Genomic DNA, 25,283 nt, shown 5'->3' on the forward strand with positions numbered 1-25,283 from the left:
GACAAAGTCCTCTGACACCCTCCTTGGACTTTTCTCATTTACGTAGCCGATTGATTAATTCCCTACAAGTGGCGCACTCAGTGGGAGACCGATATGTGGGAGGAGAATGAAGAGAGGATGGGGGTAAGCATGAGGTCTTGCCTGGTTCCCTACAGCGTCCTCCTTGAGATGAGGTGGGCAGGTGGGCTTAGCACTCAACCACTTGATACTTCCCATCCCACATTCTGTCGAAGACAAGTTGCCATGGCAATCCAACAGTATGGTTGGTGTGTAATGGCAAGAAAGAGACTGACAGAGAGGAAGAGATATGTCATGTGGAGAGCCTCATTAAGTAAACGGGAAATGGAGCATAACACCTTCAAGAGACTGATTGTGTCAAAACAACAACAAGAAACACACTGTTCTCATCTGTTTGTGGGCAACTTCAATTTTAGGGTTTTCCAAATAGATTAATATAATATAAAAATACTAATATGTTTATTGGATATGACACTTTTTACAGACAAAGTCACAAAGTGCTTCACATGATAAATATTTCTAAACATGCAGTACAATCCAACAGAAAGTAAACAAGGGGAATATAATAATTGAACAACCAATGAAAATAATTTCAATGATTAAAACCTACAACCAAAAGTTTACAAAGTTTGGCCTTAATTTCACAGATCCCATTTAGGTGACTTGATTCTTTTATTTCATTGATTTTCCTTTATTATCTTGGCAAAAGCATGATTTTAACAATTTTATTTCCAAAGACATATTATTCTTTATCCTTTTATTATAAAGATTTACATCTTTTCTAGCAAGGACATATGTCTTGGCATAAGGCATCCATTGATGACCCTGGGTTTTGTCTGGGTTGTGTTTTGTCATCTGTTTTACTTCCTGCATTGGGTGTTTTCCCGCATTTTATGATTGTCTGCCCCGCCCTGATGTGTTTCACCTGTTGCTCGTTATTACCTTTCCTTGTGTATATTAGTTTTCTCTTGATTCAGTGTTGGATTGTCTGTGTCTGTTCCTGGCTCTCAGTGTAACTTCTAGTGTTAAGTGTTTCTGGTGACCTTGTTTTTTTGTATTCAGCCTTAGGCTTATGAAAACTCATATTCTGCTCTGTCAACCTACCTGGCTGGTATTCTGCTTTTGGGTCCTCCTTTTGAACTCTTAAACCGTGACATCCACAAAGGTAAAAGGGGAAGTACTGCCAAGGTTACAGTGTGTATACAAATACAAGAAAAATACATCATTAACAAATCTCCTCTACCCAACAACCCACTATTCTAAGCCATCTTAATTAATTTCAACATGTGAAATAAAATATAGTTATCTATATTTTTCTGTTCTCGGGGTCGAAGGGGCAGTCTGTTCTGCTCAGACACAGTTGTAATTATCGGAGCAGTATAGGACTGTTGCTGCCTCGTCTAAATCTCAGTTGCAAAGCAAAAACACTTAAAGCCACTGAATGATGAAGCTGAATGTTTTCCATGGAAACGAGCATCATTTCGTTGTCTTACCTGCTATTATGCTATACAAAAATAGACCACAGAATGCTGTCTGCAATTGCAGAGATTTTTTGAATTTCTCTCAATGGGAGCATTTCCATGGATGTCCTTGAGGCCAGTAATAGTGTTAAAATGTTCCGGGAACAGCAGGAGATATGCGTCACTACCCTTCATCCAATCAGGCGTTTTCTTGGATGTTTCCCCCTACGCGACATTTAATACATTTTGATAGGGTGAGTGTCTTCTAGTCAGTTATTGTGGTCCGTTCTATTTTTTTGTTTTGTTCTCTGAGAATGTCCACATCATGACAGGGTTTAATACTTTTTAAGCCTCATTGATTTATGGCCAACCCATCAGAAGGCCCCAGCTATCCTGCATATAGCTGCCACTGGAAATTGTGCCTGGCTCCAGGGGCGGGTTTAGAAACTGAATAGGGGGACCAGACTGTGACACAGTTTTAAAGATGGAGGGTACATTTGGAAAATGAATAAAATGTGTTAAAGACTTAAATTTAAAGCCCTGGTTCTTGTAATAACAAATAGCGGGACATTATCAGCTGTGCTGTTATTTATTCAGTGTAGTAAATGTGACAAAATTAATAACTTTAAACATTCTAATGGGAAGTATTATCAATAAATAGCTGTAGTTCTAAGTCCAAAAGGTCTACAGCCATGGACAGATCATGAAACAATGGGCCGCCCAACTCTCCTACACTGTTTGTGGTTGTTTAGTATATATTTGTGTTCATTTTGCATTGTTGTGGTTGTTTGGCATCTGTTTGTAATGAAATCTTACATAGACTCTGGTCTCGTATACCAATTATATTGAACTTTAATTAAAGAAGCTTTTACTATTCAGACTGTTGTTTATTTGCAAACTAAGTGTTGTAATGGACTTTTGCTTTGAGCTCATTGGTGCCCTGGGGCGATTGTATAGTCGCTGTCAGTGGTGCTGAAAGTAAACAGGATTGCCAGAGGCCAAACCGGGCACTTTAAATCACTTTCATAGGAAGATTAGACTAAAATGCCACATTGCATCTTGTCTTACCAGCATTTTTGGATTACTTTGAAACACATGCAGGAATTCAGATGTTGATGTGTAATGAATGTGAGTCACTTGCATCGTGGGGCCGACTCACAGTGGCCGCACAAATTGCACTCAGCAGGGAACCGGACATTGTTCCTTCTGGCGCGTCTGAGAAGCGCAGGAACAAATGCCAGTGTTATGAATAGTTCCTTTTCTAGAACAAAGTCACACGCATGTCATGCGAAAGCATCTACGAGGCTTTTTTCCCCTTTCAGTTCAACAACCCGGTGTTCAGACTCGTTTTAAAAACATCTCTTCTCCTCCAGCTGCATTTGTAGACTAAACTGTTGTCTCACTTTGTTGTCTCTGTGTCAGACGAGGTGCAAATCCCGAAGAAATTTACTTCCTCCACCTCTTCTTCCATCTCCTCCTCCACATCGTCGTGGTGCAGCAGCAGCCAACGCGGTGAGTGCGTCCTGCAGCAGCAGCAGCCGCAACAACAGCAGCAGCTGGAGCAGGAGCAGCATCGCACATGTCGTTTTCTGGACGACCTGATAACCGTCTTAAACCGAGTCAAACAAGGTATTCCCCGGGGATCCGTGAATACCGATGGCTTCATGTATAGATATTGTCTCTGAAAATTACGCATCGGTAAGTTCCTTTGAGTTGTTTTCCAAGCCGAGTGCTGCGCGCTCTTACTCACATCGTTCGCTGCGGCTGATCTATTGAGAAGGCTTTCACTGAACCCTAGGCTATATGTTAAAAAGAAAAAGAAATATATCCTATATATCTTTTGAAATGACAGAATGCAAGCTGGTGATTAATTCCGAGTGAGAGTGTTGATTTTCTTGCTTGTCCATGTAGGCTACAATGCGAAGGTCACCCACACGCATTGATGAATTAAACGTTTACCAATGCAGTAATAAAGGATAAAAAGGCTGGGCAAAATTAGCCAATTTATTCTGCACCGTCAAGGGGAAAATCATTTGTCACTGATTGATTGTAATTAAGACTGTTGCATTTTTTCTCTCAGAAACCGTTTGACATGTTGCAAGGTGTAGCCTAATTATATGATTATTTAGCAGTAGCCTCGAGATAAAGTGATATTCCTGTAATGCAACCTACAGCATATATGGCTTGTATGATAATTGCACAGGAACATTAACTGGACATATTCACAAAGCTGCCAAGAACTAATCACGTTCATGGTGTGCGTGATTGCACACTGAGAAACATGCAATCCCCTTTTACAGGCAATAACAGAGTTGCATTTGGGTTCATTAGAGGCATTATCTTGTCTTATTGTTGTTTTCAACTGAAAATTAATTATTAACACACCAAGGTTCAGAAGAATTCAACACACATGAGGCGGTAGCTGATGTGTTGAGACAGATCTTACAAAAACATTCCTTTTCAACAGAGATAATTCATGAAGGAGAGCTTTTTTTCTCTCTTTTTTCCTCTGTTGGCATCTGTAGACACACACACATCTTGTGCATACACACAATGCACAACCAAGTGCTCCCTGTGCCGATTTTAGTGATGTGATTGCCTAATCTTCCATTCAAGTTTAAGAGTCTGTTTTGGGGTGCTTCTTGTTGGTGTGTGGTCAGGTTCAGTGTCATGCCGTCCACATGTTATAACCATGTGTCTCGCATTAAGTATACTGGATAAAACAAACAATACAATCAGTCATTCTGTAGAAACACACATTTAGTGCTTAATTTCCTTTATTTTCATAGGATATTTCTCTAAATCCCCCTCACTTTAAAGCTTCACAGATTCTTACACATGTACCGTGTGCTGAGCAAAGCAAAGGCTCTCTTGCTTTCTATCCCACAGGATAGTTTTGATGTTTAGCCCATTCTCTTTTTTCCTGTACCAGTGCTTCCTCTATACAGAAGCCATATAGATTAGTTCTAAATACCAAGGACTGTTTGCTTGTTTTTACTTCAATTGGAGGCTTCAGCAACATGGCTGCTGTGACATTTTGGGTTAAAGAGATGGAGAGAAATTGAGCTAATCGTCTGACAGGTTCCTCTTTGTCTTTCTGTCTGTTTTCCTAATGTCTGTTTCTGTGTGATTTTCTGTTTAAACATGCATTCCGACAGGCGGATTTTGTTCCTACTTGACACATACTCTGTATCTCAGGGTTTTTCCTCTGAGCATGGTCTGTCCTCTTACTTGATAAAGCATCCAAGAGATGCTTTAGAGGTAATTGGATTCAGTACTGGGGAGGGGACACACAGAGGAATGGCTGTGCATGAATTAGCTTAGCTAGCTTGTGTGTGTATTTTGTGTGTGTGTGTGTGTGTGTGTGTGTTGGCCAGTGTGCTTTGTGTTTTACAGTGAATCATCGTGTTTTCAGGAAGCTGTGTGGATGAGTAAGACATGAAAAGAGGGGTGTTGGGGGAGGGGTTAAAAGTCTGACCAGAGGCATATTAAGTTTATTATCTTAAAGGAAATTTATGCAATCCTTCCCAATTTCTTGTCTTTGGAAATCAACTTGTCCTTTTTTTGTTCCACATTCGGCTTTAATTTAGTGCGAGTGATGACATATTTTTGTGGTCATACATAACCTCAGTGAAAAACAACAAATTACCTTACTCCTTTGTGATTTGAGAGAGGGGGTTTTATGAGTGTAGGACTCTGTTGGGATGAGATATAAGGTGATGCATATACCCACTGAAGAGGTGTGTTTGTTTATGTGTGAGCTGAAGACAATGCAGTGAAAAAAATGTGGCTGTGACCGACAGTTATGTCCATTCAAGTCAATAATCAGAAGATTGACTATCTTCTGACTACTTCCTTAATTAATCGATTAGTTGTTTGGTCTCTAAAACATCAGAAAATATTTTTAAAATGTTCATTATTTTCAATCTTATCAAATTGCCTATTTTGCATGACCAACACCCCCAAACCTAAATATTTTAATTTTACTCTCACATAAGACAAGGAAACGCAGCAAATCATAATAAAATAGGTTCTCAAACTGATTGGGGCTTCTATATCACCAGTTTTACCGGTTGAAGATTTAAAGTATAAAAAAGTACACTTTTTTTACATTATGGCATAAATTAGCATAATATAAAAAGATGCCATGTGCTTGCATACATATTTTTATTCTTAAAGTAAATATTCAAGCTAATTAAAAATGTGGACACCTACTCTTACACGGTGTGTTTGTGTAATCATTTGTAAAATGTGTTTGTGGAAAGCTATTATTTTTTATAACATGCCTCCACTCTATGAATGAATGCCTCAGGTAGCATTTCAGTGCCGTTTTTGGAACATTTTTCATTTCAGCTTCCTCGTAATAGTATTACAAATTAACCACACAGTAGTTTTTTTCAGCCTGCAGTAAAGCAGCAATCTACTCTTTTACAAATAACTAGTTTAGTGTGATCCTAAGAAGCCAATTAACTCTATGTCAAATGTTTAATATCACAAAGTATAAAGTTACAGGTTAATGTATCATCTTGTCCTACAGACTAATTTTGATTGAGAGCTATAGAGCTGCAAAAAAAAAACATTTTGGGGGTCCTTGGTTCCGGAAGTAAAATTCTCATTCCTTTTTTCTCAAAGACAATGTTAATGTGACTCAAAGTTCAACTTCAACTGGTTGCATCAGCATGAACTCTCTTTTTGCAAGCACCAGTACAAAAGATTAAAAGCTGTGTCAGAAAAAATCTGTTTAATTGAGAAAAAGTTGAAGATACACTATTGTGTACACAAAAACGTCTCTAGAATATTGCTACAACTCCTAAGGTGCCTTTCGACAAGAAACATCCAATCACAAAGCTTTTACCATGGTCTGGGTGAATACTCAATTCTGATTGGCTGCATGGCGTCCATTATTAGTAGTCCCAGTGAAACTGTCTGTTTACCATCACCATCACCATCACCGCTACCGTGAATGAAAAAAAAATCATTATTGTATTTACAATGCTGAGTGTTGTCCTTGATTACCTCGTCCCATGAACACCACAGGATGATGCTAACACACAAGCTGCAAGAAGTAATTTACACTGGTCCTCCATAAGCGGAGTTTGACATTCCAGCCAAAAACAACAACCCTGTTGTAGCAGCCGAGACCTGTCCTACCACTTGGGGAACACAGCACGAACACATGTGGACAAAACATCCATGCTAAATAAGCATATGTTTATTTTTAAAGGAGATTTTAAATTACATTCTAACAATTTGTGTAACAATTCACCCTTATGAAATTCAATCATGGCACAGCTGTCTTGGAACAATAGACAGACGGTGGAGGAATGCCCCAGCACTTAGATTCATTTAAAATGTAGCCTAACAGTGAACAATCAGTGTTTGACCTACAGTCCGTTGGGATGCCTCTTTTAACGCAGAAACTAAGCGCAATCCCTCCATAAAACATTAAGAAAAAAGATTGATATTTTGCCGTAATCCAATGAAACAAAAAAAGGAATCCACGGGGATCAGCAGACCTAAAAAACAGGTCATGGTGTATCTCTACGCCCGTTGTATTCACCAGCCAGCTCAAAACAGGTGAGCGAGGCCTCTCCACTCTGCCATTTAAACATAGTTCAAATCAACACAAAATTTGCAATCAATTAGTACGCTCACAGCAAATGTAGAAACATGACATTTAGGAAACCTTTCTTGCAACGTTGGCATGGCACGATGTCTAGTGCAACAGTAACTTTAATTTTTGGCGTCTTGCATATGCGTCGGCACTGGTCTCAGGTGAGAGCTACTTGTCGCTTGTCACACAACCCGGAGCCCTGAAAAAATATAGTTTTTACTAAGTATAAAATATAGATGTATTAGATGCATTACCTACACAAATGTAGTTGTTTTCTGTTATTTAAAATATTTATAAATTATATGGTCATGTAATTATTCCACTAATTGTTGAAACAATACAATTACCCGTTTCAGCCACCACACATGTACCAGGAAACAAAGTTGTTTAAAAAACTTGAGATTTTGATTGTAAAACTCATAGAAAATTTAAATTAAAGGTCTTAAAAAACATTAATTGCCAATGGACCATGGTTTAAGCGTGTTAGTGCCCTTCTAGGTCGCAATTATCAGGAATTAATAGACTGTGTTGGACAGTTCTCCATGTTGTCCATTCATTCCTGATAATTGAGACCTTGTCTGGCATAACCCTCAGACAATTAATTAATTCAGACATTAAAATGCAGTGATGTGCACTGCTAGCAGAGCGCGGAAGCTAAAGAAAACAGATTTTACAACCTGCAGTTTAAATTAATTCAGTTCAATTTTGAAGCGACTATGCCACTGTCTTTTGTTCACCAACTGCACCAAATTTTTTTGGAATTCCCTACCACTAACTGCTTGTTCTCTTAACATCCTTGGTCTAGCTGCTTCTTCTCCATGGCAACTGCAGCCAAGGCTCATGGGTATTAAAGTATTTTGAGCCCTCCGCCATGCCATTATTATGGACAAAACACGATTTTTCTGAAACAAAGTTGAAAAAAACCCTAAAGGACTGTGACATTACCTGTGAGAGTCCTGTTTTTATATCTTTTGTAACATGGTTTAAAGAAAAAATGGAAATGAATGGAGAAAAACACTTTGCAACTGGCATCTCAAAAACTGAAACATTTGTTACAGTTAGCTTCAACGATTATTCAATATTCAAGTTTCCAAAACACAACAATAAAGAGTTTCAAAATGTTATACATCATAGTATTAAACTAACACGAATATTTGGATAAGGCTTCTTAGTATGTGATGAGTGATGCAGTGTAACACTGTGCTTGTTACGTTGTTATTGTTTGTTGTCTTACAGAACCTTTTTTCCTCTGTCTTGTATTTCAGAGCCCTTGCAGCTGAGGTGCGGTAGCACTGAGGGGAGCAATCTCAGTGCATCCCTTTGAACACACACACACACACACACGCACACAGCCTTTTGGATACAACACTTCACAAGAGACAATGAGAGGCTACCTGCTGACTGCAATCTTTCTTCTGCCCTTGGTGAGTAGTTTTTGTGAATGTATCCATGTACTGTGCATATGTGTAGGTGTGTGGGGGGGATCAAGAGCACAAAGGAATGTTTAACCAAATCCAGTTATAAGGGAGTGAGTGTGTTCATGTCTCCATCATCAGCCCACTCTTTTTTAGCTTAGAATTTGGTTTATATATATACGTGCATTCTTGCAAGTGTGTGCTAGTGACAGGCACTGGAGGCATGGAAATCACCATTCCAGCACATCAGTATATACCTTACAGGTTCTGGATGAGCTCTGTGCTAAGACGACTGGCCGTGAATCGGAACAGTAACAAATGGCCCCATTGACCCTAGAGCTGCCCATCCATCCGCTGTGACTCACTTTTATTAGCGGTCTCATTAAAATAAAACACTGAATAGAAAGGTTTTGCAACATGTATGCACACTGTGGCAGCACATCAGCCGTTTCCCTAGTGAAAATAAATGTAACATTATGCAACTAATATCCTTAATCTATGAATTAATTTGATGATGATGTCTTTATCATTTTAATAGCAGTTCCAGTCTAAGGATGGTAGGTAGGGAAATTAAAAATGAATTCACAATGCAACCTTGCAGTCCCAAACATCTTTTCTAACCTTTAGTAAACATGTGTGACGGGTTTCTCCAGATGACATCTTTGCACAGTTCACTCTCAAGCTGACCTTCAGTGGCTGATGTGGCATACACGTCTGTTGTGATGTACTTATTGTGTGTCAAATAGGTCTGGATTGTGTGCCAGTGGTCTGCAACGCCCAATTGAAGTTTTATTATCTGTGCTGTGCAGTGCTGTTGGAGCTACAGAGTTATCTGGCCCTTGGAAATTGCCTTGGGCAGGGAAACATGGCGCTGCAGCTTCCAAATGGTCGGTTTATCTGGACAGACATCTGTTCAAGGGAGAGGAGTGACTGGGAAAGGAGAATGAGAAGCACACTTAAATACAGATAAAGGTCTGTCGTATGCAATGTCATGGTTATAACAGTCCTCAGTTGAGTTGGATTGGCCAGCTCTTGGTAAATCCAAGTTTGTTTGCAAAATCTTTCCCAATTTCTACAAGATTCAACCCAGTGATTTACTAAAGGTTGCACCATTAACACTGATTGCTAGACATTTTGGGAGACACATTTATTTGCTTTCTGGTGGAGAATTAGATTAGAAGATTGATAGCACTCTCATATCTCTTTTGCTGTAAATATGAAGCGTGCTTCATGTCAGCGGCAGCTCGAGCAGCGTACTCTTCAGAAATACACCTCCATGTTTGCATGCATGTATATGCAGGTATGTCTGTGCTTTCTGTTTGTAATTATGTTAAGATCAAAACAAAATACATAACTAAAACAGCGCATATAATCTGCTACCCAGGAATATTTACAAATAAATGAATGTTCAACACATTTAACAACTTCATCTTACAGGCCTGTCTGCACTCCTGCCAAACAGATAATAGCCTGCATTCAATTATTTCATCTTTGTGGGAAGCCACACCTACAATATGTATTGGCTCCTAGCAGTTTACCTGCTGCTTAGCAACAATGAAGCTTGCTACGGGTACAAAGAGGCTTTCCTTTCAAGCAATGTCAGTGTCGGTTTCATAAACTAATAACAAATCCCATATTGACAACATGAAAATGGTTGGCATGGTTTCTGCCCAGGTTCCAGTGTTTGAGTGTTGTTCCAGTGTCTGGAAATGGAATCAAAAGTAGATAAAAGATGGCTGTGATGATGTTTCAAATAATTGTGTGTTAAAATTCTGCACACGTGCAGCTTGATAAAGGAAACGAATCCTGAGACATATTCACAGTCGGGTGATGCCCTATCCTATCTAGGCAGCAAGGACAGGAGTGAATTTGTATTGGAGGGCAGAGAGAGAGTGATGAGTCAGCCATGGCTCAGAGGGCAGGGACATATCTACACCTATCGGTTCACTGTGAGAGTGAAGCAGGGGGCTGCATGAAAGCTTAGGGTGCAAAACAGAGATCGGCTTTAAGAGAGCGAGAGGAAGAGTTATAGAGTGGTTGTAAGTCCACTACCTCTGGGTAAAAAGGTTCCCTCACTACACCTAAGTCACGCCACTGTATTTTCAAGTGAAGCAGAATATGGGGCTGGGAAACAAGTTCAAAAGGGATTGGATAAAAATGTGCAGGTATTTACGTTTATCACTCAAAACTGGATGTTAATTAGCAAATCTCTGGAGAACCACAATTTGGAGCTTCAATTTACAACTCCCTCGATCCACCAGCTTGTTAAATCAGGAGTCAAACAAAACGAAAGTTAATATTATTATTCCAATATAATCACAAACACAGACCCATGATCACTCTGCTATCCATCACAAATATGAAAATAATTCCTTGACATTATACCAACATATAGACATCTGTCTATTAATGCAGGGACACATATTTAGTCATATTTCTGTCCACTAGATGAACATAAAACCAAAACAATAAGCTGAGAAACAAAAAAACTTCTTAGTTGAACTGCAGTCTCAGGTAATAGATAAATAACAAGGCTCAAAATAGCACCACACTTCCAAGGTAGCATAATGAAGGTCCCTACATGTAAACCAAAGCATTGAGAACTTTGTAAGTGTACAGACAGTTTTATTAAAAGAAGTTTATAAAGACAGTTCCGTTCACGGATACAGGCAGACGCTATCTTGGGAAACCAATCACAACCAGTCGAACGATGAACGGCGTGCAATCAGTGACCAGCAACATAGCTCAAGCACAGTGAGCATTTGGAAAATGCAGAGAGACGGGCTCTGGAAAGTGCACCGCTAAATTTTGTTTGAAAAAAATTAATGAATAAACTCCCTTTGCATTTGTGACAGTGGTGTCATATTTGTTTCATGTAGACCCTCTTTTATTAGTATATCAGCTCTTTAAAGGTGCCAAAGTGGAGAAATGTAGGTAGTCTTGGAATTCAACACAGATTCAACATTGATGACTCGAACACTGGGGACTTGAGACTCGTCTCGGACTCCAACTCAGGTAATGGTGACTCAGACTCGGACTAGGACTCAGACTCCAACACTGGGAACTTGAGACTCAGCTACAACACTGGTATCAATATAGTTAATATTTATTTTAGCACTATGTGTGTTTTTGTTTATTTTCTCCAGGTGGCCTCAGAGTCCGAGCACTGCCTAATCAAGCATGAACACGAGAAATGCATGGAGATGATCATGCTGCAGAACCCCAGCGATGACATTGAATCGAGTAAGTGAGGATGTGTTTGTGAGAATGCGTATGTGTGTGTGTGTGTGTGTGTGTGTGTGTGTCTGTTCTCGCTTCCTTCTTTGTGCAAAACTTGGCCTGAAGTGTGGTCTTCATGGCTCTGCTACTGTGATTAAATTCATTACATCTTGGGTTGCTCAGAAAACACAGAGCTGCTGATGAAAGTCATTAATCTCCTAAAAATCTAACTTTCCGGGAACAAATAAAAAGAACAAGCTTCGTGTTTATACTTAAAAGCCTGGAATTTTTCTGTTTGTCCAATGCGTTTTAGAAAAGGTCATAAAGGGACATGTAAGGATGAAAGATGAGTGCAGTTTATTATCAAGTTCATATCACAAATACATCACCTTGACAGGCGGCTATACTGGACAGGCAGCCATCTGGTGATACACAGTTCACAAACCAAATGTCTGCCTGTAATGTCACGCTGAGCTAATTTCACATTTCTCACATCTCTTTTTCCATAAACACAGGAAACTTGGTCTGTGATTCCTGGAAGCAATTATTTTCTTGGCTATGGATTCTGGTTTTCATTAGCAACTGCTGCAGGCCTCCTGCTGCTCCAAAGTTGCCCAACAGACTGCATCTCCCAGACTGCATTGTGACTCACTGACAGCCACAGGGCTCCTTGAAAAAAACATGCAACATAAAAGATTTAGAGTGTAAGATAACAAGTTAGAAGAGGAGAAGAGCTGTTCAGCTTGTTTTACATCTGTAGATCTTGCAGTCTGCCTGTGCACCGCATACTAGTTGTACTCTTTTAATGTGTTTTTATCTGCGTTTGGTTTCAATTTTTCATGAGGAATGTTAGAGCACATGTTTCATTTATAAAAAGTAAAATAAAAACTTTTTCAGTTCACACTAAAGTCAGGCACTCTGTTGATATGTATTTCTTTATTCCTCTGCAATGCCCGCAGTTTGTTGTTGTATTAATGTGTTGCCATTTTCAGAGCGTATAGTAACAGGGTTTTAGTAACACATGTTGGCCTGCCTCCACCCTTCTGCTGATGCTGATTTTGTCCTGTCTTTTAAAAGTAACCCTTCTGTGGTTCTGCTGACAGCAAATTGTCGGAGAGGAAATAAAAAGGCCTGGTTTGCGGAAATTGGACTTGGCGCTTGAGAAAAAGTAAAAAAGGGGAAAAAGAAAAATAAGAACAGGGAAACTATAAGTGACATAAAAGAAAAAGAGATACTGTGGGTGGTGCTCTGTTTAGCCATGTCAGATGATCTTTTTCTCTTTTTCTGATTTGTCAAGATCCCCTTCAAAAAAGAATATTTCATGATTTATTTGTTATTATATTTTTAATTGAGGTACTCTGGCCCCAGATTAGCCGGCAGGCCTTGTGCAATTGCTACATAATGATTCGCTGTCTGGTGCTGTAATCAACATCCAACTGAATTTAGCACAGTGTAAAATTTAAAATGAATAGTTCTCTACTTACATTTTGCAGCTTGTTTGGACCACATCTACATGCAAAACTTTCTAGGAGCTTCATTACATGTTTTTTTTATTATTTCAGACCAGTGATGAAAATGATAAATGAATGAATGACTGGATGAGGATAAATTAGCTCTGATCAGTAGTCTGCTACTGTTAAACCTTGTGACTCAGAATACAAAAACATGTCTCGTTCAGTCGTCCAATAAGATCAGCTATAATGAGAAAAAGAAAATCTGTATGCCTCTGTTTGTGTATACTATGCATGTTCAGTATGTGTGTGGATGCCATGCTGTGTCTTTGCAGCCCAGTGAAGATTCCGCGTACGGTTGGATCTCGTGTGAGATAGCCAGTGATGCATACAGAGTGCTTTATGTGGCCAGTTACCTCTGTAGCTCAGTGCAGCTCATTTGGCTCAGATTTGCCCTTTAAAAGGTAATTGGCTTTGTGTCCGGCTCACCAGACAGAACCAAAACAGATTAGAGAGCCAAGCTCTCTGTGGAAGATCTACACACACACACACACACACACACACACACACACACACACACACACACACACACACACACACACACACACACACACACACAGCAGTAAGAAATAAAGAAAGAAAAAAAGAAAGAAAGACAGAGAAACCAAAGCAGTGAGAAGCAGTTCTAAAAATACAGGATGCAATATCCATAACTGAGCTGAGCAAGAGTCAGGTCATGTCCGAGGCAGATGACTAGAAGATAGGTGGAGACTATCACATTCAGTTTCGATAGTATCACATGACAAATAATGTGTCTGCATATGTCCATTAGCTACAACTAGCTACACCTAATGCAGTCCAACACAACAGCCCTGCAACAAATCCTACTTTCATGAAGGTCATAATGATTTTTTTTTACCAATTTATACATGCAATTCAACAGCCCCACACACTGTAGCTTCCAAAATGACCATGAAGTTGAATCAACTTTAAACACAAAAACTGAACACTGTAACCTTCCTGGTTCCTTGGAGGACTGTTGTATTATGCTGCATTACCTGTAGCTAGTTGTAATACATGTTTTTTTTCAGCTAAAGTAAACTAAAATCTTTGCAAATACTATACTACTTAACCATGCACAGCTAATTCATGTTGTTTCTGCATTACATATCTTACATTGCTCTGCCATTTAACCTCACCCTGATTATTAACATCATTTCCTAATTGTTGTGCCGCCTTTAAAGTGCTGGAGGCGGTAGGCAATTTGCGAGGGGATGCTATCCCTCTTGTTAGCGAAATGACCAAAATGCATGCCCCTTGTTAACGTGCCATCTTCCCCTTTTTATCTCCTAGTAGCAGAGAGAGAGAGTGCAGGGGCAGAGAGGTTGTTTAGTTAGATATGTTAGTCTATTCTTCCTTACTCATTGATCCATTAATTTGCTGAGGTTTGTGCAGGTTAGACTCTATGGCAATGAAAATGGCTCTACTTTAAAATATTAGATGCCTGAGTGATAAATCCACAGTGCTGTCCGCGGTGCTGAAATTGGGATTGGATTTCGGTCCCCTCTGTTAAAATGACCGGAGGTGATATTCTATTGGAAGCTGTGGTGAAATTGAATTAGTAATAATGAGATTAAACTTTTAGCTAAAAAACACAGTACACAAGTAATAGTTGCTGTATATAACCGGGACATTTGCCTTGAACTTTCTTTTTCCTGACATGAAAACGGTCTGTTTTGGTGAATGTGTTAGTATATCAACCACGTTAGATAAGTGAAGAGTCTTTGTTGATCCGACCCCATGGTGACGTCATCTTTTTGGTTGGGTAGTGATGCACTGGGTAGTACAGGAACATTCCCCTGATAAAGTCCTGTTGGTGGTGTTGGTGAAGAGATGAAGAGAGTTGACTGAAGATCTGGATGGATGAGATGTGGATCAGGGCTTTTGATGAGCTCAGTGAAAAAAACCTGGGTACTTGGTGCAATCCTACTGGGTTTACAGTATGATTCTTGTTGTTTGGCCTATTGATACTGTATTGGGTTAGATCAGGTCCTCAATCAGGAACAGTGACAACTAGTATGTGCCCTCAGACAAACTGTGTCAGCAGTAGTAAAAAAAGTTAAATTCAAGCTTTGTATATTATTTTGCATTGTTTAAAGCCTTATATCGGACCAGGTAGTTGGTTCAACTTAAGTGAGGCTGTAATATATCCCCCCTCACTTTTAATAGTGCCAGGTTGATTTGTATCATAAAACCTTAGTGAGCATTGTCCCCTTACTGTTCAGCTGTCAAAATCCAGAGGTGAGAGGATCTGAGTTGATAAAAAGGTTGATACACTCATCTGAGTTAACTTCAATTAATACTGTGCACTCAGAAATACGAGCTTTTTTTGCATAGTATTTTGTTTTTCAGGCTATACTAGAGACTGCCTTATCTCATTTCCTCAACAGCGGTAATAGGATTTGAGGGCTGTCATCATGCTCTCAACAATTTTGTCCCTGTGGGCATCTTAAAAATGCTCTATCTTTGGAAATTAAACATTGTTATCTCCCAATTCAATTACCTTAAATTCCAAATTAATTCAGTTGAATTCTATTCAATTAGCGTCAGTATCATTTCATCACTTTTATAACAACACAAATGCTGAAAGAGTGTTACACTGACTTCAGTCTGTTTGTGTTTCTCTTGTCTCCTCAGTGTGTCCGTGGATGTGGGACAACCTGACCTGCTGGCAGGCGGCCAATGTTGGTGAAGTTGTGGTGTTCAACTGCAAGGAGCTCTTCCGTGACTTCATGGACCCTGTGGATGGTGAGAAGAACCAACAAATCAGCTGCATCTCTCATTTGATCTGATCCAATTTGTATTTTAAATTACTAATTCCATTCAGTTTAATTCAGCCTGAGGTATATTTTTAATTTTCACAGAGTTGGGGAAGGTCAGTCGTAACTGCACCGAGGACGGTTGGTCTGAACCCTTCCCTCACTATGCGGATGTGTGCTTCTTCTATGACAACACCACTAAACCTGTACGAACTCCTTAACCATGTCTAAATTTTGATATTACATTCATCACACACACACACACACACACGCACACGTGACTAACCCTCTGCCTCCAACATTAGGACATTTACTATGCCTCAGTCAAGGCCCTGTACACAGTTGGCTACAGCACATCGCTGGTGTCTCTGACTACAGCCATGGTCATTCTCTGCAGGTTCAGGTGAGCGTCACAAAGTCAGGATTCTCAACATTGATACATGGCTTGTTCTCCAAATTTTCTTTCATGTCCGTAAAAACTCAATTAAAATGTAGCCCAAGTGGGAATAAGAAAGAAAAACAATGGGAGTGACAAAGTCCACAAAAATGGGCTTTTTGTTTTCACATTTACAGTTTCTTTTTACATCTGTATTATTTAATTTATTTGTCGGAGCTTTTAAGAATGAAAACAAGATACGATTTGATGTATTTTGTCTTTCTTCTCCCAAGGAAGCTCCACTGCACCAGGAACTTCATTCACATGAACCTGTTTGTGTCCTTCATCCTGAGAGCCATCTCAGTCTTCATCAAGGATGGGGTGCTGTACGCTCAGGAAGACAGCGACCACTGCTTCGAACACACAGTTAGTCGTCTTTTTCATATACTGTGCAGTCACTCCGAAGCCCTAATGCACACACACTATCTGTGGCTTATAAATTTCTTCTTCATGCTTTCCATCAACAAGACCATGACTGCTGCTTGTATGGTTATTAATGAAAAGAAATATTTTCAATACACAAGGTTAATTATTTAATTAATTTAAATTTGAAGCAGATAATTGCAAAATGAGTCCTTTATTGTTCTAAATGGTCCCTGCTGCAGGTTTGAAGTCTGTATAAGATGTTTGCAGAGTTTTGGCAGTTCTTACATTATTAATTATATATTGGTTAATCGGTTCCAGAGGGCATTGTTAACGGATTTCATTGAAGTGCAGCCACTCATTTTATAACAGAAAGCATGCGTAAGAAGTGTGATCAAGTGTGTTCGGTTTGAGATATAAAGAGAAGTACATAGCCAGAGGACTTGAAAAACATCCACTCCTGTCTTTCCTGTTTGATATGCACCTTTGATGAACCTAAATCACATGCAGATGTTTACAAAAAGCAAATGCGCTATTAGACGACTAATACTCCCTGATTACAAATGCAGAACAAGCTCTTAGCCTTTGTCTGGTAACAACACATTGCTCAGTGTTGTTAAGCAGGCATGATAAATAAACCTAATTAGGTACGCTAATGGCTTCAGCAAGGCCAGTGGAAATCTTCTACCAGAGGCTCATTAACATATCAATGGTTACTTTGCCCTTCTTTTTAACCCCGCTGCTTTAACCTAAGTTGCTTTGGCAATCACAGGTTACCATTGTGGCACCGTGGTACAGTGCTGTAATTGGTTGACCCCTAATAGAATATGGACTCTTTCATTAACATGATGTCATTGAGTCCACCTGACATGTAGGTGGGTCTCTACTGTTGGCTGTGAAAACATTTTTATCCACATATAGAGGCTAAATGCTACATTTTGAAAGTAATTGCAGTGTGTTGAAACCCCTTCACTGCAGTGAAAACGATTTCTGTTTACACTGTGATTTACAGGAATTGAGGACATATGTCACACTGACATTTATTGTCTTGAGCTTTTAAAAGACTGATAATTACACTTGGCTTTTACATTTTGAACAAAATGATTTTACTGAGGATAAAACAACCAAGAAAGCCTATGTCCCACCTACACCAATAACATTTCCCTCTGCCTTTGCTCTACTAACAGACCTCCCTTGTGTTTCCCCGTGCAGGTGGCGTGTAAAGCAGTGATGATTTTCTTTCATTACTGTGTGATGTCCAACTATTTCTGGCTGTTTATTGAAGGTCTTTATCTCTTCACTCTCCTGGTGGAGACTTTCTTTCCTGAAAGACGCTACTTCTACTGGTACACTATCATAGGATGGGGTGAGTAGTTATGGTGGAAAGTAGCAACTTCTCCTTCTGTTCTTAATGTGAATTAAATCATTTATTCCTCAAATTGAAATTTCAAAATGTGACTTAAGTTCTGACTCTGGGGACAGAGAGCAGACTTGTCCCAGATGCCCTGAGAGGTCTGGGTGGTACTGTAACCACATTTAACATTCTTCCTCTCCTGTTTCTGAAAACAGCTTGGAGTAGTATTCTTTGGTGTGATTAATGAATACCCGACTATGTAAACAGGGTCACCACCACAAAAATATGATATATATAATTGTTGAATGTGTATATATATAATACAGTATGTGTACCGGATAAGTACTGTGATTATTATGACAAATGTACTGCCTTTTTGTCCAATGTATATCATTACTTTTATTACAGGAACTCCCACCATCTGTGTTACTGTCTGGGCTGTTCTGAGGCTCCACTTTCACGACACTGGGTATAACTCCTCTTCAAATTTTAGATTTACTATTTGATAGGGAAAAAATGCACGTTCACTGTTAGCCATGTTGTTCATATTATATAAGGCACTTGAGAACCTAATCTGAAAAGAGGCAGAAGCTTTTGAGATGCTAAGACACAGAAGTCAAACTTTTGTATTAAGATAACACATTTCCTCTTCATCTTGGCAACTATACAATTTAAGATGGGGATTTGCAATTTCAGGAATTTAGATGGACATATAAGGGAAATAAACTCCCTTCACCACAGATAATTTATTTATGCTGACAATGTTTATAAAATCATTGAACAAATTTAATTAAATTGTTAACTGATGTGTTGCATTGGATTAAGTAAGTAAGTTCAAAATTTTTTGGCATGTAAGTTAAACCTTTTAATAGCCGTTTAACAAGCTTGTGTTCAGGTCATCTTTATCTTTTATCAGTTCTTGTGGAAAATACATACTAGTCATTGAAAGCAAACAAAAGGCATTCTGAATTATTGGACTGATTTTTCTAAGAAGGTTTAATTATTATTTTAGGCTTGCTTCCATTTGAAGTAATTTACTCCCTTCTAACACTGCCCTCCATCCTTCTTATTCTACAAATAAACATTTGCATGACATATTGTACTTAGTGTTGAGAGAAAAGGTTAATGATTATTGAAATGTGCTGTTCTCCTCCTTTTTCTCCTTTTTCAGATGCTGGGATACAAATGATAACACTGCCCTCTGGTGGGTGATCAAAGGACCTGTTGTGGCCTCCATCATGGTAAAACAAATGCTGATCTGTTTATTCCAGTTTTCTTATTTCTTATTTTCTTCACATATCCATTGCTTAACTGGCTGAATTGTAACGTAATTTCGGTTTTGTGTTGTTTTTTTATAGATCAACTTTGTCCTCTTCATTGGAATAATCATCATACTGGTGCAGAAGCTTCAGTCCCCTGACATCGGAGGAAACGAATCAAGCATTTATCTGTAAGTTACAACAAGCAAATTCCCTAACTCCAATATTATGTAAAATCTAAAGTGTGTGTGTGTGTGTGTGTGAGAGAGAGAGAGAGATGTGTCCCTAAAGATGTTGTCTTTGTTTTATTGTTGTGGTGTCTTTGTGCTGTGTAGCAGCTGTGCTCAGAAATGCTTCAGTGAGCCCACACAGGCTGTTCAGCATTCGTGCAGGATGTCAGAGTTATCCACCATCACACTGTAAGTGTGTGCGTGTGGTGTGTCTTGTGTCGACTGCATGTGTGTGTATGTGTGTATCTTTCATCAGTTTTTTGTTTTAATGATCTGGACTCCCAAATGCATACTCTCTCACACACACATTTGTATACTGTACTTAGGAGGACCCTCACTGACATAATGCGTGGTCTATAGTCCCTGTAATCATCACAGCTACCACTTAACCTGAACCTAAACCTTACTCTAATCTGAACCCCGAAACCACGTCTTAACCCACAAACAGGCCTTTAAAGGTCTAGTCCAAAGTGAAGCAGCCAAATTATCCTTACAAAAACTCAAACTGGTCCTCACAAAGATACACACACAATATTACATGTTCACACATAATTTGATTAATCTTGAAAACGTACAAATCTGTATGGTTTTAGATTTGGTTCAGGGTATACTTGGCTGGGAGTCACTGGATTTCACTGTAAAAACCACCGTGTTGCACATTTGTGCCTTCCATCATTTCATTGTGTCATTTGTTGTGTACTTCTTTGTATTTCCATTCGTTGTGTGTATGTCAGACACTACGTTTTACTGCAACATGCAGACACAAACAAGATACGGATGCAAATAATACTCTATATGTAGTAGGCAATTTCTATTTTTAAAAGGAATTGTTTATTGACCCAATAAACAATTGGTTTTATACCCCTACCCAAAATCCAAGACAAAACTGCCTAGAGGAGACTTGGAGACAAAGTCGCAATTAGAAACCTTTTTGCTGCTTCAGCACCATGGACAGCACCATTGTTGAATCAGTTCACAGCACATTTGGGCCACTGATATTTCAAAGCCATGGTTGGGGCCATAGATTCCAACTTGCACAGATCTCAGTCAGATCAATGAGGAAGACCTAAAAAGAATCTCTCTGTGTGGTTAACAAGGAGCATGGGTTTTGATCATTTTGCTAACAAGTCGCCTACTGTCTAAATGACTACAAGGATAGATTGTACGTGTCAACAGTTATGTTTCTTGTCTCAGTCTCAATTTTGGGATCAGTTCACTAAACATAACTTTATCTTTAATCTTTAAAGATAATGCTGGTCATATTCTGTATTTATTGTCAACAAATCATATAAAATCAATCACTCTATACTTTCTGACTTCCACACAACATCCCCATGTCCATTAGTTCTTTAAAAATGGGTAACAAATGTATATTTTAAATTTAAAAAGAAAAGGAAGAAAACGCTATGTAATTTTCTAAATAAAAAGCTGGGGACTGCAAACAAACAGGAGTAAATGGTGCATCTGGTGGGAACTATTTTCAGTAGCTGACAATTGCCCCCATTGCAACAGTTTATCTTGTTAATGTGTTTTTAATAGTTTTTGTGCAACAATGGTGCTTTATTGCAGTAGAAGTAGAGTAAGATTTCAGGCTTTGGCTACTCAGGCAATCCTCATTAGTAGGATCGAATCATTATTAGTTTTGGTCTTTTCATGGGATTTCTTGACAATAGTAAGAAAAAAAATACTGTGCCTTATATTTAAATGTTCACAAAACATAATCATATAATTGTAACTGCTGCATTTTAATACATTGATGCCTTTACTGAACGTGATGATTAACAGGATTCATTTATTTGTTTAATTTGTGGCTTGACTAAAAAAGTAAAAAGTTTACTATTAAATTCCCCCATTCCCCCACTTCAAGTCCCAACTAAAAACACATCTGTTTAAAACTGCCTGTTCCACCTAAATGTCTGTTGCTCTGCCTATTCCGTTGTTTTTCCGTATAGTATTTGTTTTGTTTTGCTGTATAGTATATGTTTTGTTTTGCTGTGTAGTATTTGTTTTGCTGTTGTATAGTATATGTTTTGCTGTATAGTATTTGTTTTGCTGTTTTATAGTATTTGTTTTGTTTTGGTGTATATTTGTCTTGCTATTGTATATTATTTGTTTTGCTGTATAGTATTTGTTTTGATGTTGTATACTATTTGTTTTGCTGTATACTATTTTTTTGCTGTTGCATAGTAATTGTTTTGTTTTGCTGTATAATATTTGTCTTGCTGTTGTATAGAATTTGTTTTGCTGTATAGTATTTTTTTGCTGTTTTATTATGCATAGTATTTGTTTCGCTGTTTTTTAACATATGATTTCCCTGTGCGGCGTCCTTGAGTGCCAAGAAAGGCGCCTTTAAATAAATAAAATGTATTACTATACAGTAGTCAGAAAATGTGTCATAATTGCAGTAGTAGCTCTGTTCTTGTATCACGTCCAGCTGACCAGTACAAGTGAGACATGGCTTTGATTTGTGTTTGACTTACTTTTTAAATTTTATTTAACTGTTTTTGTGTAGGCGTCTGGCGCGGTCCACCCTCCTGCTCATCCCCCTGTTTGGTATTCACTACACTGTGTTCGCCTTCTCACCTGAAGATGTCAGCAAGAAAGAGAGACTGGTCTTTGAGCTAGGACTGGGATCCTTCCAGGTATGCTTTTAAATACCAAATGATGAAGGAGAGAACATACTGATGCTTATAAATCATCTGTGTATAAAAAATATAAAGAGGCTCTTCAGGAGAGTGAAGGTGATACTCAAATCCCTCCCCATCCACAGCCATGCAGCAAGCTAAACACACTGCCAATAAAAGTTGAAGGACAACAGTTGGCCTTTGAAGTTTTTCCTAAAAACATTTGGAAAACTACGATGACAACATTAGACAATAAATTCAGTGATAGTCATTACAATACAAAAGAAATCACAAAAAAGTTAAAACATTGTAAAAATGATTTAGTATTGCCACAACTGGATCAACTAAAGTATAGAAGCGCTCTCAAGGGACAATGTGTCTTGTCCCAGGAAGAAAAAAAGAACAAACAAATGAATTAAAGGTCAAACATTCACTAGTTCCAGCTTCTCAAATATGAGGATTTGCTTCTTTTCTGTGTGTTATCTGACAGTAAACTGAATTTATTTTGGTTTTGGTATGATGGTAAGACAAGATAAGCAATTTTAATCACTTTTGGGAAACTGTGATCGGATCTTTTAAATTTGGTCTTACATTTTATTTACAATGTAATTCGATGAATAATTTTACCTTTTTCATTTACACCACAAACAAACTTAAGTTGCAGCCCTAAATGTTATGCTTTCAGTTTTTTATGAAACATCTAAATCTTCTATTAAACATGTGTAACTGCCTGAAGACACAGCATTATGCAAAAAAAAAAAAAAATACTAACATTTACCAACATTGGCAATACAATCATTCTCTTCCTATTATTTCTGCCAATTTGTAGGAATTAATTATAGGATGTGGACCCTTCTGCAAACATAGAAATGGCAAAAATCTTTAGAGGGAAATACACTCTGCCTCCTGAACAGCAGCTCCATATTCCTTTTATAGAAAATGTTACAGACTGGTCGACATGATGTGCAGTTTACTGACTGCACTTTACAATCCCTGGGTACTGAAGTTGAAGTTTTTTAAACAGATACATCTTTAGAGCTGTCAGCACACAGCATTTTGTAGTATAACTAGATGACTGAACGTTTGAGGGTGTGTCCTTCCTCACAATGTAGTGAGTGCAGTTTTTCATGAATCTTAATCTGTTTTTCTCTTATTTTTTGTCTCTTTTTTCCTCCTCAGGGCTTTGTTGTAGCTGTCCTCTACTGTTTCCTCAATGGAGAGGTAAGCTTTGGTCCCTTTTCATAAACAGAAATGCATTTTTGATGCACATGAGCACATTTTAGGATAAATGTCTCTAAATATGTGAACTGATTATCCGTCTGTTTATCAGTATCTACTCGTTGCCTGAGTCCCAGTCACTTAGAAACTTCTCATTAACTAACCAGTCATTCCTCATTCGCTCCTCATTTGTTCCTCAGTAACTAACTACGCTTTTGTGTACCTTAAAAGTGTTACCAATTTAATTACAATAATTACTAAGCCTAACAACTACTTTTAACACAGAATTTACATTTATATATATATATAACCTGTCTCCTCCTGATGAAAACTTTATATTATACAAACCATATCCCATATATAATATACAACTGCAAGACTCAAATTAATTAAATTTAAGTGGATATTATAGTTTATATTATATAACCTTTATAACCAGGAATAATACATATTGACAAATATATTAATACACACCTAATGTCTTAAACTGTCACCCACTGGAGCTGGTACAGCTTAAAGTACATTAAAAAAATGACCTTGTGAAGTTTCTCCCTGAAGGTGCAGTCGGAGATCAAGAGGAAATGGCGCAGCTGGACAGTGAACAGGTACTTTGCTGTGGACCTGAAGCAGCAAAGGCACCCTTCGTTGGCCAGCAGTGGAGTGAACGGCGGGACTCAGCTGTCGATCCTCAGCAAGAGCAGCTCCCAGATTCGCATGTCCAGCCCACTGGCGGAGAATGTCAACATCAGCCTCCCAACCTGAGCGTCTGATTGGCAGGAGTCAACTTTAAGGTGCCGTTCCGCTTATGTACGTCCAGACCAACCAGAGCAGAACAAAGTGGTCCCTCATAACTCTTACATTCTATAGGTAGGCCTTCCGAAAATGAGATGTTTCTGAAAGCATTTACTGGAGATTCTTTAGAGGTGCATAGCTGACTTTCATACTTTATAACCTCATTTGGATATACAATATCATTTTAGTATTTTAGTTGACTCTGATTGCGATCTTTCCTGATTAATGATTGATATCTTGACATCTTAACTGACAAATTCCACTACATAGATTAAAACAGAAACTTAATAGAAATTCCCTTTCTACCAATGTTTTCTATTTAAAATGTTTTAAATAACACTGATTGAGTGTTGTTGGCAAAAATGGTACCAACTGTAAAAAAAAAGAAAAAAAAAAATTGTGAACAGTTAAACATCAAATGTAGGGAGTCGTTTGTGTTTCAAGTAGATGTGCTTCACAGTGCCATACAGGTTGCCTGACTGGATCCTCTTACAGGATCTTTTGCAGTCCAAAGTTAAATAACAACCGCGTTCGCCTTGCTTGTACAAATGCTCATTGTTTAAATGTTTCATCTTAAATTTAAACACATTTTTCTACAATCAGCCGTAAGTACAGAGTATGTCAAAAGATAAATAGGGGGGCTCATGGACTTTGTAAATAATTACCATTACGATCAGGAACGCAGTATTGTAATGACCTTTTACAAACAAAAGCAACTGGAGCCCAAATCTGTAGATTTCGTCACACATCCTTAGGACCCCAAAGTTTCCACCCCCTATATTCTGACAATTTTTTTATATTGACTAAACAGTATTTGAAAGAACATAGTGCCAAAATGAATGAGCACTGTAGGTCAGTGGTTTAATCTGAGGGGTTGTGACATGTCAGATACAACTTAAAAAAGAAAATCAACATTTTTTGCCATTAAATTGTGTTTATTAGCTATTTTTCATGTAAAACCAGATACTTTGATGTCTTCAGGCTTCTAAAAATATTCAAACTAAAGCATCT

The 25,283-nt window shown here is 38.4% G+C and overlaps 1 protein-coding gene across 4 annotated transcripts; it reads left to right on the plus strand.

Annotated features, from left to right (window-relative positions):
• Positions 1-2,664: 2,664 nt before the first annotated feature.
• adcyap1r1a (adenylate cyclase activating polypeptide 1a (pituitary) receptor type I) lies at positions 2,665-25,264 on the plus strand. Of its 4 annotated transcripts, none has more exons than XM_034887790.1 (15): positions 2,665-3,176; positions 8,358-8,516; positions 11,654-11,750; positions 15,875-15,985; positions 16,102-16,202; positions 16,302-16,399; positions 16,666-16,798; positions 18,008-18,161; positions 18,558-18,618; positions 19,321-19,390; positions 19,508-19,599; positions 19,744-19,827; positions 22,151-22,280; positions 23,442-23,483; positions 24,026-25,264. In XM_034887790.1, the coding sequence occupies exons 2-15, from the start codon at positions 8,475-8,477 to the stop codon at positions 24,248-24,250; spliced, it is 1,440 nt and encodes a 479-aa protein (XP_034743681.1). In that variant the 5' UTR covers positions 2,665-3,176; positions 8,358-8,474; the 3' UTR covers positions 24,251-25,264. The 4 variants fall into 4 exon arrangements, with proteins under 4 accessions (XP_034743681.1, XP_034743683.1, XP_034743682.1 ...); XM_034887791.1 differs by having other exon boundaries at positions 2,670-3,176; positions 24,039-25,264; XM_034887792.1 differs by lacking the exon at positions 19,744-19,827 and having other exon boundaries at positions 2,667-3,176.
• The last annotated feature ends 19 nt before the right edge of the window (positions 25,265-25,283 follow it).

The sequence above is a fragment of the Etheostoma cragini genome, chromosome 12, assembly GCF_013103735.1.
Source record: "Etheostoma cragini isolate CJK2018 chromosome 12, CSU_Ecrag_1.0, whole genome shotgun sequence".
In the NCBI taxonomy this organism is placed as follows: domain Eukaryota; kingdom Metazoa; phylum Chordata; class Actinopteri; order Perciformes; family Percidae; genus Etheostoma; species Etheostoma cragini.